Here is a 14316-nt window from a genome sequence, read left to right as displayed (position 1 = left end):
AAAATGGGGGAAATGGCAAATTGTTAGATATATCTTACCATAATCTTTAAAAACTAATCAAGTAGTATGCCAAAACCCATTAAATTGTACATTTTAAATGGGTGAATTGTATGGTATGCGAATTATATCTCAATAAAGCTATTTTTTTATTTTAAAAAAATTTTTTTTAAATTATTTTTTTTAATAAAGCTATTTTTTAAAAAAACCAGAGCCCAAACTGTGACTAGTAATCAAATAATTTCAACAAGAAAATTGCTGAAAATCCTTTAACAAATGTTACAGTGAGGAATCACATGCAGGTACACTTTCATATTTGCTACGGGCCACCAAAAAGAAATGTCCTTTGGGCCTACTCCCCTGGGGGGCAGGGGTTGGAAAGCATCACCCTGGTGACGGCCGTGTTCCAGTGAGAACCGCCTGAGAGGAGGGTGGCCAGTCTCTGCCTGAACGCCAGCTGCAGGTGGTACTGATGAGAATGCCTAGCTCCCCACCCTGGCTGTTACTACCTTTTTTTTTTTTTTTTTTTTTGTGGTACGCGGGCCTCTCACTGTTGTGGCCTCTCCCGTTGCGGAGCACAGGCTCCGCGGCCACGGCTCACGGGCCCAGCCGCTCCGCGGCATGCGGGATCTTCCCAGACCGGGGCACGAACCCGTGTCCCCTGCATCGGCAGGCGGACTCTCAACCACTGCGCCACCAGGGAAGCCCTGTTACTACCTTTAAAAACAGCTGCCCCCAAACTTTTAAATATGTGAAGAGTCTCAACTTCACACATAAGAGAAAAAGTACAAATAATGTAGACTAAATAATGCAGACTAAATAATAATGCAGACTAAAAGTACAAATAATGATTTTTCATTTATCAGACTGGCAAAGTCAAAAAGCCACTAAGGAGAGTGGTGGTGAGGTAAGAGAATCAAACCGATCATCATCGTTGCAGTCATAAAGTGGCACAATCTCTATGGAGGGCACTTTGACGGTATTTATAAAATTGAAAAATGCTCACATCCTCTGCCTTAGCAGTTTTATTCTTAGAAATGTATTCTACAGACATACTGTTTATGGATACAAAAGTTGTACACACTACTTGTAATTTCAAAGGATTAGAAAATTTTAATTGCCACGTAACAGAAGCCTGGATATATAAATTATGGTTCAACTGAACAATGGTACATCATACAACTGGGATAAAGAACCAAGCTGCTCCTCAGTACCTTCTGAATTGTGTACCATGTAACCTCTTGTAAAATTTGGCAACTTAGTAGATAAAAATGGCATAATCTTATTTTAATTGCTATTTCCTTCATTGCTACTGGGGTTGACTTTTTTCATGATTATCTGTCACTATACATTTTCACTTCTGTAAAAAAGTTCACAAAACCTGTTTACATTCGTTGGCTCTTCAGATTCCATGATATTGTGAATGCAGACAGGGGTAAAACGCTGCCATTTTACACTTGGGGGAAATAGGGCTCCCAGATCTAAGAGTAGCTACCAAATATTTATTGTGCCATGCATCCTACCAGTTATTATTATTTTTTTAAATTTTTTATTTGGTTGTGCTGGGTCTTAGTTGTGGCAGGTGGGCTCCTTAGTTGTGGCACACGAACTCTTAGTTGCAGCATGCATGTGGGATCTAGTTCCCTGACCAGGGATCGAACCCGGGCCCCCTGCATTGGGAGCATGGAGTCTTAACCACTGTGCCACCAGGGAAGTCCGCTTACCAGTTATTTTAAAATATTTTACTTCTAACTTTCCCAACAGTCCTGCCAGGTAGTTATTACCAGTCTCATTCTACAAATAAAGAAACTGGGACTAGAGGCTGGTTAACTTGCCCACGGCCACTCAGCTGGTAACAGGGCTCTGTGGTCACTTGAATCCAGAATCAATATCCTTGCTACACAGCAGCTTCCTAGGGCCTGGGCGGAAAGATGCTGGAGTCAGCGGGCAGCATGGAGGTCCACCCAGTCCCATACGTGCAGAGAGGCATCACTTGCTGCAGACAACAAAGTCCTCGGTTTGCAGGGGTGCCAGGTGTGGGTGGTGACCTGTGGAGCAGTGTCCATCCCATTGCCGTCTAGGAAGATGTGACCTTTGTGAGTGAAGAGAGGTTCTACTTGGCACCCCATTCCACCCCAAGACGTGATGTCATAGACCTGGACCGTCCCATCAAAACCTGAGGAAGAACAAGAAAAGCGAGCATTGACGCTGAATCTCTGAATCCTCTACGGAACCAAAACAGGCTAGAGGATGAGGAATCAAAGAGCCACAAGATACTTAAAGGCCAACTGAGGGAATTCCTTGGCGGTCCAGTGGTTTGGACTCTGCACTTTCACTGCTGAGGGTGCAGGTTCTATCCCTGGTCGGGGAACTAAGATCCCACAAGCTGCGTGGTGCAGCCAAAAAAATAAATAAATAAAATTAAAGGCCAACTGAAGGGCATGTAACATCTGCCGTCAATGTCGGCGGCTGATGACTCCACGGAGCATATAACAATAAGCATCTGTTGTCCATCTATCACATGCCAGACCCGAGGCTAATCTTGCATTCTCTCTTTTAACCCTCACAACTGTATGAAGTAGGTACTATTATTTCCCCCAAGAAACGGAGGCTTTAGAGACTTTTCAAACCTCTTCCACTTGCCCCCAATTCTAATCCCTCCACATGTGAGTCTCTCTCAGCAGACAGCCTTGTCTCCTACTTGATGGGGGAAAGAGAAGCCTTTAGAGAGAACTACCCAAGCCTGGTTCTGCTCTTCTGCTCTTTCTGGATCCTGCCATGACCAAGGACCCTCTCCTGCTCTCTCAACTATCCTTTCCACCTCTCCCCCCATCAGAGGATCCTTCCATCGGCTTTCAGATACCTCATTACACACCCTCATTCAACTAGATACTGCCGGGCCAGACCCAGGAGCCTGCTGACCTAGCTAGCTTGCTGTAATTCTAAAAGCGAGTAGACTGAGCAGCACCGCTGAGACCCTATCACCTCTCCCTGGTGCAGCCCGTGGCTGTCCTAGTGTCTTAACATCTGCAGCCTCTCCACCAACCTCAGAAATGAACTCCTGCTGGGACAGGAAAGGCCTGCTACCAACGTGGGGAAGTCTGGTAGCCAGGATGTGGAAGGGCCGCCACTGAAGAACCTGGAGAGCTAATTTGGAGCTTTTCTGTGAGCAACTTTAACTTCTGGGGCCAGATTTACTACGGGACTACGGGCTCCTTCCTGAGCACCCAAGAGTCCCCGGAACAGAGAGATCAAGTGACAGACACAAAATCCTCTCAGCAGTACCTGAGATGGCCAAGCAGTTGTCCAGGCCTGGAGCCCAAGTCACTCGCAGCAGCTCTGGGTCAGGGCTAGGCGTGGACACTGGGCACTGGACCAAGCTCACCGGCTGGCAGAGATCCCGGGGGTCAAGAAGACAGAGCTGCCCGTCCGAGCCAAGGCTGGCAATGCTGGGCCCAGGGCCCCGGCCCCCAGCTTCTGCACACCACCTCCCTCCAGCGGACCCAGAGCCGGGCCTGAGGTTCTCTGACGGGGTCCACTTCTGGCGGGTGTCTACAAGCCCCAGGCGGCCCGAGGTGCAGCAGAAGGCAAAGGTGTCTGCGTCCAGGACCTGCAGGCTACTCAGCAACTCGCCGTCACTGATACCTGGAAGGCGGGGCGGGAGGAGAAAAGTGGCTATAGTCAGATGGGTCCAGCAGTTTGGCGCCGTTGGCTGGTCCAAGCCCCTTCCTCTGGGCAGCTCCCCACTAGCCCCCGGCCGAGCGAACCACGTCCTACAGCCTTCTCATCTCACACGGTCCGCCCGGCTGGTTGGGTGCCGGTCCCGGGACTGCCTTCCCCAGCCCCAGAACAGGGGCCCCCGAGGCCTGGCCTTGCCTCTCACTCATCTCGTTTCCCCAGCAGCTGGCACACAGGGTTGGATTCTGTTTCCAGCATGGCTGGGTGGGGCTGGGAGGAGCCGGCAAGGGGCTGTGGTACCTGAGCTGTATGTGGTCTTCTGCGATTCCAGATCCACCACCTTCAGACTGCTGAGCCTGGCCCCGTGGAGGACTCTGGGCGCCGCAGACGAGAAGATGGCCACCCTGGGCCAGAGGCGCCCCTCCTTCTCGCACACATCAATGGTGCTGACAGCCTTAATGACATCTGGGGGAAGATGGAAGCAGCTGAAGTAAAGAATGTTAATGCAGGTTTGAAACATTCCATGGTGAAGGCCTGCCAGAAGGTCAGGGGAGACAGGGGCTCATGGCTGGCGAGAGAGGATGCGGAGACATCACCACTGTGCGTTGTGTTTACTTTTTGGAAACTGTCAGAAGCACTGTAGTTTCTCTATAATTTGTCTTATGAACTGTTTCGCAAATGAGAGATAATGAATCACACAGCAGCCATCTCAAAACCTCCTAAGCAGTTCTGGCTTTTTATAGTTTTGTGGAGAACAAATAAAGGAAGAGAAAAGGAAAGAACACGCCGATGATGTTGTTTACACCTTAACTGAAAATAACAGGAACAGAGTTCATGAAGTAATATTATTTCTTCAAAAACATGTCCCATGACCTCAAGCAACTGGCCAAATCCTAACAGGTCAAGGTTATAACACAGATGTATTTGTCTTCAAACAAACACGGCAAGAAAGTCCACATCTTTTTTACACTGAACATTAAAAAGACATACTTGCCCTCAGGTTAAATCGAATTTTAGCTTTGTTCACCTCAGTCTGCTTCGACAGCAGACAGGTTCCCATCTCTGCATTCTCCATTTATAACATACTTCAGAACAAGTAGTTTGCTGTACAAACTACTTAAAGGGAGATGCATATTTTCCATTTTATATTTTCTTGCTCCAAGAGGGAGCTCACTGTTTGGTTTCACATTCTCTGAAGAAAATGGAGATCTATGTATTTTTAAATCCTAGAGGATAGGTAAGAGGATGAGGAAGGGACGGACGAGAGAAGGAACAGTAACACGGCTTATCAAGCAAGCACGTGGCAGTCAGTTCCCTGGAGACAGTTCACATACAAGGAGTCACAGAAGGTGCGGCCAGGCTGGGCTAGGATGCAGAGGCCCCTTGAGTCCTGCTCCCCAAGCCACAGACTCTCAGTGCACTTCGTCTACACTTTTTGAACGCAACTGCTCTACCCTAGGATCCGCGGAGGTCGGAGCAGACACAACAGCTGAGCTTCAGGACCGTGTGTCTCCGGGGAGTGCCAGTGAGGCTGTGATTCAAACCAGCCCAGCACAGCTTGCCTCACTCCCCCGGGCCCCACTTAAGTGGCTCCCTCTTCCCTTTCCAAAGACTGAGGAGCCTGGAACAGATTCCCCAGGACCTGCTGCTCTGAGCCAGGGCTGGTTCTCAGATGTGATTTGTCCCCTGACGGCGGGGAAGGAGGAGGTCAAGGGAAAGCCTTCAAAGACCTATTTCAAAGATGCAGTAGAAAACAAAGGCTTCAGAGCTCCTGACTGGAGAGTTGTGCTCTGTAGTTACAACAGGAAAGCAATGCAGGTTCCTCCTCATCCCCTCTCTTGTCAGTGTTAAAATGCCCCCTTTAGGAAATCCACACCAACTAGTCAAATGAAAAGAAAAACTACTACAAAATCAAAGCAAAAGATGCAGTGAGGCACCTCCAAGAACTGGGCAATAAAAGAAAGAAGGCTGTCTGAAGATTAAACCAACAGAACGGGTCGGAGCTGCAGTAGGCACACTCCTTAAGGAGTCAGAATGGCTCCAGACCTGCAGTTCTGAGCTAACGTATTACCACGTCGAAAGGAAAAGTGGTGGCCATGAGAGGGGGCTGTTCAGCCACAAAGGCCAAGAAAATGCTGGGGCCCGTCCACGGCAGAGAGAGTCACTCCAGACTGAAGTTAACTTCAAAGTAGAGGCTGCAGGAGACATTCAGCTGCGGCTGTTAGGTATGTCTCCACCTAAAGACCTTCTCAGTGGACTCCTCAGCCCCAGAGCTGAGAGGAGAGGCCACAGGCCCTCCCTCCAAGGGCCTGGAGAGCCAAGCCTTCACAAGTTCTATACCCTCTGCCTAAGAGAGCTTATGAAAACATCATTTGGAAGCCTCAGAGCTGATTCCTCTTGTTATGGTTATGTTTACCATGCAGGCTTTGATTAGGTTAGGTCTTCTATAGGAAAAGAATAAGGATCTGGAATATTCCACTTTTAGGGCTACTTATTTTTTCATTATAAACTAATAAATCTGCGTTCTGGTTTATACAGCAGTCCTGTGAGTCTGGTGACTGCGTCTGCCCCTAATAACAGATTAGATTTGTTCTGGGTGTGCTGACAGAATCAGGTTTCTGAGATACCAAAGCTGTGGGTCAAACCTGGACCTTGGAAAATTCACCAAAATAATGCTACGTTTTTAGGCGTCTAGGAAAACAGCTTGCCAGCCTTCTCCAGATTCTGGAATATTCTGCACTAATATCCAAGGGAAGGTAACTATCTGATTTCCTACTCTCATATGAGTGTCAGAGCAAGTCTCCTTGGGCCTAGCTCTCCTAGGCCTAGGGCTACAGGTTCTATATGGCACCTGGTACCCCAGGCACTGTCAGGACAAAAGAGCTCCAAGGCGCCCCCCTCATCTTTAAACCACTGCTGCCCCACGCAGCCTATTTTTAGGGAAAGATAAAAAACAACTATAAGTTACTGACATAAGGATAGACAAAGAGATCACTGGAACCAAACGGAGAGTCCATAAATAAATCCTTATATTCACGATCAACCGATTTTCACCAAAGGCACCAAGGCAGGTCAGTGGAGAAAGGCCAGGCTTTTTGACAAATGGTGCTGGGACAACCAGACATTCACATGCAAAAAGATGAACTTGGACCCTTCCCTCATACCTACCATACACAAAAGTTAACTCTAAAGAGATCACAGACTTAAATGTTGGAGCTAAAACAATAAAACTTTTGGAAAAAAAAACATTGGGGAAAATCTATGGATTAAGTAAAGATTTCTTAGATATGACACTGTTTTATTATTAAAATGGACCTCATCAAAATTTAAAACTTTTATGCTTCAAAGGACACTATTAAGAAAATGAAAAGACAGGGAGAAAATATTAGCAAAACATATATCTGATAAATAACAGGTATCTAGAATGTACAAAGAACTCTGACAAGTCAATAAAGACAAAACAGCCAATCAAAAAGTGGGCAAAATATTTGATAAAATATAAGCACCAAGAAAGCAAGGAGTGTGAGTGCTTGCTGTTATATCCCCAGAACCTTGCCCAATGCTTGACACACTGGAAGCACACAATGAATAACGACTAAATGATGAAATGTTAGCTACTGTTACAAATAACAGTAATAATAATAATAATTATTATTATTACTATTATGTGCCCTTTCATAAGTAGATCTTACTTCCAGGAACCAGATCTAAGCAAAATGGTGGCACAGACTATGTTGCCAGTCAGTAAATACGCTATGACCTTTTTTTCAGAGCCCCTACATACTATACTGAGATCAATTATTATTATCTAACTATAGTTACCACCAGGCAGAGTTATAAGCAGACTCTGAAGTCAGACTAGATTTAAGTCTTGGTTCTGCGACCATCTTTGTGACTTTGAACAAGTTAGCCTCTCTGGGAAAGAGTTTGTTCTCAGACTTATGAGAATTTAATGAGATCACACATGGAAAGTGATTAGTACAGTGACTGGAATATAATATACACTCATTAATATTACTGTTACATCTTATAGATTGTTAACTAATCCGAACAAGTATCTTTTAAAATGTACAGTAAAACTGGAATATCAAAGGGCCTGTGACAGCATGTTATCTCAGCCTGCTAGGGGGAAAAAAAATAACAACAAAACACCCTTAGGAAGATTTGAATAGGCATTTTACCAAAGATACATGAATGGCTAATAAGCATATAAAAAGATGCTCAACATTATTAGTCATTAAGGAATTGCAAATGAAAGCCACATGATATACAATTTCACATCCATTAGGACAGCTTTAATAAAAAAGACAGATAATAACAAATGTTGGTGAGGACATGGAGAAACAGAAACCCTCATACACTGCTGGTGGGAATGTAAATGATGAAGCCATTCTGGAAAAGAGTTTGGGAGTTTCTTAAAAAATCAAACATAAGTTTACCACATGATCCAGCAATTTTATTCCTAATGTCTATCCAAGACATATGTCCACAGAGACTTGTATATGAATGTTCTTAGCAGCATTATTCCTAATAACCAAAAATCAGATCCATCAACTGGTGAACAGATAGACCAATGTGATACATCCATAAATGGAATACTGTTCAGCCATAAAAAGGAACAAACTGCTGATACACGTTATGACATTGTATGACATGGTGGACCTCAAAAGTACTATGCTCAGTGAACGAAGCCAGGTACAAGAGACCACATGTTGTATGATTCCATTGATATGAAATATCCAGAAAAGGCCAATCTATCATAGAGACAGAAAGCAGATTAGTGGTCGCCTGGGGCAGGGTGTGGGCATGGGGGTTAATAGTAATTGGCATGATGGATCTTACTGGGATCATGAAAATATCTTAAAACTGATTATAGTTGCACAACTTGTTAAATTTACTAAAAAAAAAAAAAGTCACTGAACTGTATACTTAAAATGGGTGACTTTCAATAAAATTATGAAAAAATAAACACTCATAACTACAAATAAGTATATACACACACCTGGAAGCTACAGCATAAGACAAGTGACAAGGAAGAAACAACAAAGGAAAGTCCACAGGGTCAGTGACCTCAAAAACCAAATGAGGACCAGAACCACCTTCCTGCAGCAGTGAAGCTTGGGGAGAAGCCAACAGCTGCTACAGGTGTCTGGGAAGCATCCAAGCAAGGCAGAGGACCACACAGGCCAAGGGGCAGTTCCAAGAGTGGCTGCCTTTGCCTCTGAGGCCCGCTTCCACGCTGGTCATCAATGCTCTAACCCAAGGAGGGATGGCAGGGGCTGGATCAGGGCTGCAGGCTCCGGTGCCTGCCTGACAGGGGAACCGACAACCTTCTGCTGGAGGGGATACTATGAAGGAATTCCCCCGACTCCCAGAGGAACAGGACGAACGCTTCCTGCGCCTTTCCCAACTTTCCTGCTCCCGTTGGGCAGCAGAGTGACATTTCTGAGTGGGAGACTGGTCAGCCCAGCCTTGTGCTCACTCACTGCTTTCCCTCCCTGAGAGCAGCAATGCCTGCCGTGAGAGGTGACCTCCCTGCTGCCCTCGCTCTGCCCCTGCCTGGGGCGGGAGAGGCCCGAGGTTCACCCGGTGCTCTGCCTCTGGCTGGGTTGGTAAACTCAATGCCTGAAGGAAGCTCTAGGAAGCTCCACCTGGGGCTTGTGTGCACTGCTGCGGCTGCTAATTCACCTTTGCTGCATTCAAGTAGATACTGCATTTAAAAAAAATTTTTTTGGCCACACCATGTGGCATGTGGGATCTTAGCTCCCCGACCAGGGACTGAACCCGTGCCCCTTGCAGTGGAAGCACAGAGTCTTAACCACTGGACCGCCAGGGAAGTCCCAGTAGATACTGCATTTTAATTCCCACTGGCTCTGAGTCTGTTTCTTAACTGGCTCAGATTAGGGATTGGAGGTGTGAGAGTAACAGGCTTTCCTACAAACCCAACCCCGCCGAGTCAAAGTCACTTACCGCTGTCCTCCGCAACCTGCCACACCTGCAGGTAACAACCGGGAAGGCCACTGGTCACCAGCAACCTATTCAGGATGGATAGGAAATCTCAGCCCAGACAGTGGGGAGCTCACGCACACAGCCCTCAGCCTCTCCCTCTCCAGCCCACTCAGCTTGGGATTCCTACACTCCCCGTATCAGGAGACCTTACGCAGGGAGGGGTCATCAAGATCAGTCACCCTCATTTAACAGAGGAGGAGCAGGCTTGTTCCCCTTTAGGGACAGGTCCATAGCTCACAGAGTCATGGGACTGAGCCCTGGCTTCCACGTGGCATGACGTGTGCCAGAGGACCCAGCAGGGAGCCTGAACACAGAACCCTCACCCAGAGGCCCTGGCCTCTGACAACTGAGCTATTAGCCCCAACTACCCACCACAAGCTCTCTGAGAAGCTAAGAGCATCCCTTCTACTTTGTATCTATTCCCTAGAGCAACACCAGCAATCTGTGGGTTACCATAGTCAAGAGGTCTGTGAGGGACCGTAAAGCCACCGAGCACTTGTTTCTTTGTATTCCAGATCTGTGTGTGCACACGCCCTCCCATGTGCCCCTGTGCTGAGGTGGGATGGGGAGGGGTGGTGATAAAAATACAGGATACCCCTTAAGTTCCAGCCACTCCATCCTGAATGGAAGGTCTGGGTCACAGAGCTGACCATACCTGGTGTCTGGCACATACTTCAGATCAAAGACAGACCTGTCTGAAAATCCTCCATGGCGTACTCTGAAATCTCTTTCAGGGAATAAGCCCTAAAATACAAAGGGGTGGCCAATCAGATAGGGGACCGCTCTCCAAAGGAACGTTTCAGACAAGTTCTAGGTAAGGAGCCATATCCCAGCCTGGCAGGAAGCCACGGAAGCCGCTCAGGTGGCAATGATGCTTCTCTGGGCAGGGCCTCAGGGTGCTATTATTTGCAAATGTTGGTCTCAGCTGCTTACACAGATAGCTTCCTTTCTTTCCTGCACATCCAAAACCTTTCTTCTAACCTTTCACCACAGCACAAGTGTTATATTCCAAGCCTTCTTAGAGGAGCCACTCACAGAGGCTTAACAGAGAAAGGTGGAATGTATCAGCCAACTAACACAGCCCCATTCCTCCCCACACCTCGCACTGGAAGTTAGGTGGGTTCTTCCAGCAATAAAAATACAACTGCCAGGACTTCCCTGGTGGCTCAGTGGTTAAGAATCCACATACTAGTGGTTAAGAATCCGCCTGCCAATGTAGGGGACACGGGTTCGAGCCCTGGTCCGGGAAGATCCCACATGCCGCAGAGCAACTAAGCCCGTGCACCACAACTACTGAGCCTGTGCTCTAGAGCCCGCGAGCCACAACTACTGAGCCTGTGCTCCACAACTACTGAAGCCCACATGCCTAGAGCCCATGCTCTGCAATAACAGAAGTCACCGCAATGAGAAGCCCGTGCACCACAATGAAGACCCAAAGCAACCAAAAGTAAATAAAATTTTAAAAAATAAAGAAAAAAAGAAAATGCATGGTATTAAAAAAAAAAAAAAGAATCCACCTGCTAATGCAGGGGATATGGGTTCGATCCCTGGTCTGGGAAGATCTCACATGCCGCAGAGCAACTGAGCCCGTGCACCACAACTTCTGAGCCTCTGCTCTAGAGCCTGCGAGCCACAACTACTGAAGCCCATGCGCCTAGAGCCCATGCTCCGCAAACAAGAGAAGCCACCGCAATGAGAAGCCCCCACACCACAACGAAGAGTAGCCCCTGCTCACCACAACTAGAGAAAGCCCGCGCAGCACCAAAGACCCAAAGCAGCCAAATAAATAAATAAAATAAATAAACTAATATAAAAAAATACAACTGCCAATTATCCAGTGCTCACTGTGTCAGCCACCGTTTAGTGCTTTACTTTATCACGTTGAATTCTTACAACCGCCCTGTGACCTGGGCAGTATAATTATCCCTGTTCTAAAATGACAAAGCCAAGGCATAGGAAGCTTAAGCAACTTTTCTAAGGTCACAGGGGTTATGTTATACATCTGAACCCAAGTCTGTCTAACCGAAGTCCATGCTCTTAGCCACTAGACTCTATTCTCTCCACGTGAGGAACCAGAGGCAGGGGAAGAGGAGGTGTCCACAAGAGAACAGAGGGGATGCCAGGGGTGAGGTGGGAGGTAAATCAGGTCTCTCATCAAGGCTCAATTTTGGTGAGCTCCTGACTCAGCTTGAGGGGTAGGGATGAGGAAGATCAAGAACATTAGGAAGGAAATTTACCCAAGGGCAATAAAGGCAGGACTGATCTAGCCAATGAGCCTGAGTGATTTTATAGCAACATTAGGCAGCTATCAACTCCTCATGACACATTCTTATCTCTTGGCTTCTGGATCACTGGCCTTTTCTGAGCTCCTACTTCAAGGACTATTCTTTCTCAGTACTCCTTGTGGGTTCATCATCTTCCTCTACCCATTTCTTAAATGTTCTCCCTGAGGTTCTGTCTTTAGCCATCTTCTCCTCTTATTCTTTATATACTACACATTCATCCTAGGTGATCTTAACCATTCTAAGGTTTCAACCACACTTCATACTCTAATTGCTCCCTAAATGTTTTTTTTTTTTCGGCCGTGTGGCACGGCTTATGGGATCTTGGTTCCCCGACCAGGGATCGAACCCGGGCCCCCTGCAGTGGCAGTGTGGCGTCTTAACCACTGGACCACCAGGGAATTCCCCTTAAATCTATTCTTGATAAAGTATAATTGACTTCTTGCTCTAGGAGCCCTCTGTAAATCACAGGACTTTCTGTACAACTTACCTCTGTGCACATTTGCCTCCCTTTATTAGACTATAAGGGCAGGCCCAGGGCTTACAGGTTCTCTCTTTCTAGTATCCAGGACAATATTTAGTAGACAATAGGAGCTCCATAAAGATTTAATAAATGAGTAGAAGTAGACACATATACTCAGCATAAATATTTCAAGTTACCTGGTTTTCTTTTACAGAAAGTCTGAGAGGTAATATCAGATGAAGAATCTCATTTTTTTTCAGGCTTTCATAGCCAGCAACCAAGATTCCTGGAAAAAGAAGCAGAATAAGCTGTGACAAAGTGCTAGAAAGATTCTGGACCACGGCTGGGTCCAGACACTCTGCCAAATCTTCCAAAGCAAAGATAAACTCTTCTGCCATTGGTATGCAGCCTTGTACTGAGGGATGGAAGAGATCTAGATCTTCATAAGAGAAATATAATGTTGATGGGCCATGAAATTGCTACAAGTGACCAAGAGGCCCTCAAGTTCCCAGAAGAGGGGTTGGGTCCCTCTGGGCTGAGCTCCTGAGTTCCAGCTTGAGGAGTGGTTCTTCAGGGCCAGGCAGGGCATATCACCTTTGTCACCAATCCATTCAAGGACTCGAGTGGCTCCTGAGAGGTCGAATGCATGGAAATCCTGGTACCTGCATGATAGGGACACAACATCACACGATGCACGGCATTTACAGCTGTTAAAGAACCTGAGATGTTAGCATGGTTCGGCAGTTGGGGGCGCAGGCTCTGGAATCAGGCAGAACTGGGATCAAGTCTTGTTACACATTTCATCCCCTGTGTGACTGGGAGCAGGCCAGTCACAATTTCCCTGAGCCTCGTCCTCATCTGTAAAATGGAAATCCTAGAGTACTCAGACTTCCCAAGGTTGATGTGAGGAATCGAGATAATCTTTGTTTAAGGTTTAACTCAGAGCCTGGCGCAAAATAAATAGTCACTTATGTTATTATTATCCTCCACAAGCACTGCCCCTACTAGTACTTCACACAATTTGCGCACACAGGAAGGTGCCATTTCCCAGCTGCGGGAGCCGAGGCCCAGGCGGAGTCCTCCGTACAGGTCCCGCCCCACATGCCGCGGGTTCCCTGCGTGCTCCACGCCGCGCCCGTCCGCCCCCAAGCCAGCTTCGGGCCCGGATTCCACGTCCCAAGCCCACACGATTTACAAGCGCAAGGATTCCACCAGCCAGTCCTCCGCAGGCTCCATGGCAACTGTCGCTTCCGGTACCCCACTTCCGCCTCTGAACCTTCCTGGGCAAGGGCGGCCCTCTCGCGAGGAGTGGGGCGCGGCCTGGTCTGACCCGGGGGCGGGGCCTTAGAGGTGCCCTAGCGCCGCCGCGGACTTGCCGTACCCTTAGCTAGCTGTGTCCGGGATTCTCCGGATAAACTCTCCTGGAAACACGACGCAAATTCAGGGATTCCGAGGATGTCAGTTCCGGGCGGTGCCTGAGGGACCAAATACACGCTCGTTTTATGACCGGGTATTTGCAGATCAGAGGAAAAGGCCAGATAAAATACAGGACGCCCGGTTAAATTCCAATTTTAGGTAAACAACGAATAATTTTTTTCGTTTAAGTATGTCCATGCAATATTTAGGAGATCTTATACGAAAATATTATTCACTGTTTATCTGAAATTCGAATATAACTGGGTGTCCTGTATTTTTATTTGCTAACTGGCAATCCCACAAGGATAGAGAAAAGAGTAAGGGGACCTCGGGTCTGGATCCCAGCTCAGCTCTCTCCTTGGTATGTGCTGGGCACTCCCCTCAAAGCTTGGCGTGAGGATGAAATCAGGTAAGCAAAGCCCTACCGTGTAGTGTAGGTGGGAGCGTTTACAGGTGGGAAACAGGAGAGAC

At 47.2% G+C, this 14316-nt stretch overlaps 1 protein-coding gene across 3 annotated transcripts; it reads right to left on the bottom strand.

The window, feature by feature from the left end:
• Positions 1 to 205: 205 nt before the first annotated feature.
• Positions 206 to 13730, bottom strand: WDR73 (WD repeat domain 73). 3 transcript variants are annotated; one of them, XR_014015368.1, is made up of 9 exons: positions 13459 to 13602; positions 13024 to 13091; positions 12627 to 12715; positions 10340 to 10428; positions 9646 to 9710; positions 3976 to 4140; positions 3283 to 3642; positions 715 to 2173; positions 206 to 506 (listed from the first exon to the last, which is right to left on the bottom strand). XR_014015368.1 is itself a non-coding variant. In XM_081228468.1 (8 exons), the coding sequence occupies exons 1-8, from the start codon at positions 13663 to 13665 to the stop codon at positions 1938 to 1940; spliced, it is 1113 nt and encodes a 370-aa protein (XP_081084594.1). In that variant the 5' UTR covers positions 13666 to 13730; the 3' UTR covers positions 206 to 1937. The 3 variants fall into 3 exon arrangements, 2 of the variants coding, with proteins under 2 accessions (XP_081084594.1, XP_081084593.1); XM_081228468.1 differs by lacking the exon at positions 13459 to 13602 and adding an exon at positions 13625 to 13730 and having other exon boundaries at positions 206 to 2173; XM_081228467.1 differs by having other exon boundaries at positions 206 to 2173.
• Between the last annotated feature and the right edge of the window lie 586 nt (positions 13731 to 14316).

Source organism: Mesoplodon bidens, assembly GCF_964165515.1.
Source record: "Mesoplodon bidens genome assembly, chromosome: 3".
In the NCBI taxonomy this organism is placed as follows: Eukaryota; Metazoa; Chordata; class Mammalia; order Artiodactyla; family Ziphiidae; genus Mesoplodon; species Mesoplodon bidens.
This window is presented reverse-complemented; position numbering and strand designations above follow the sequence as displayed.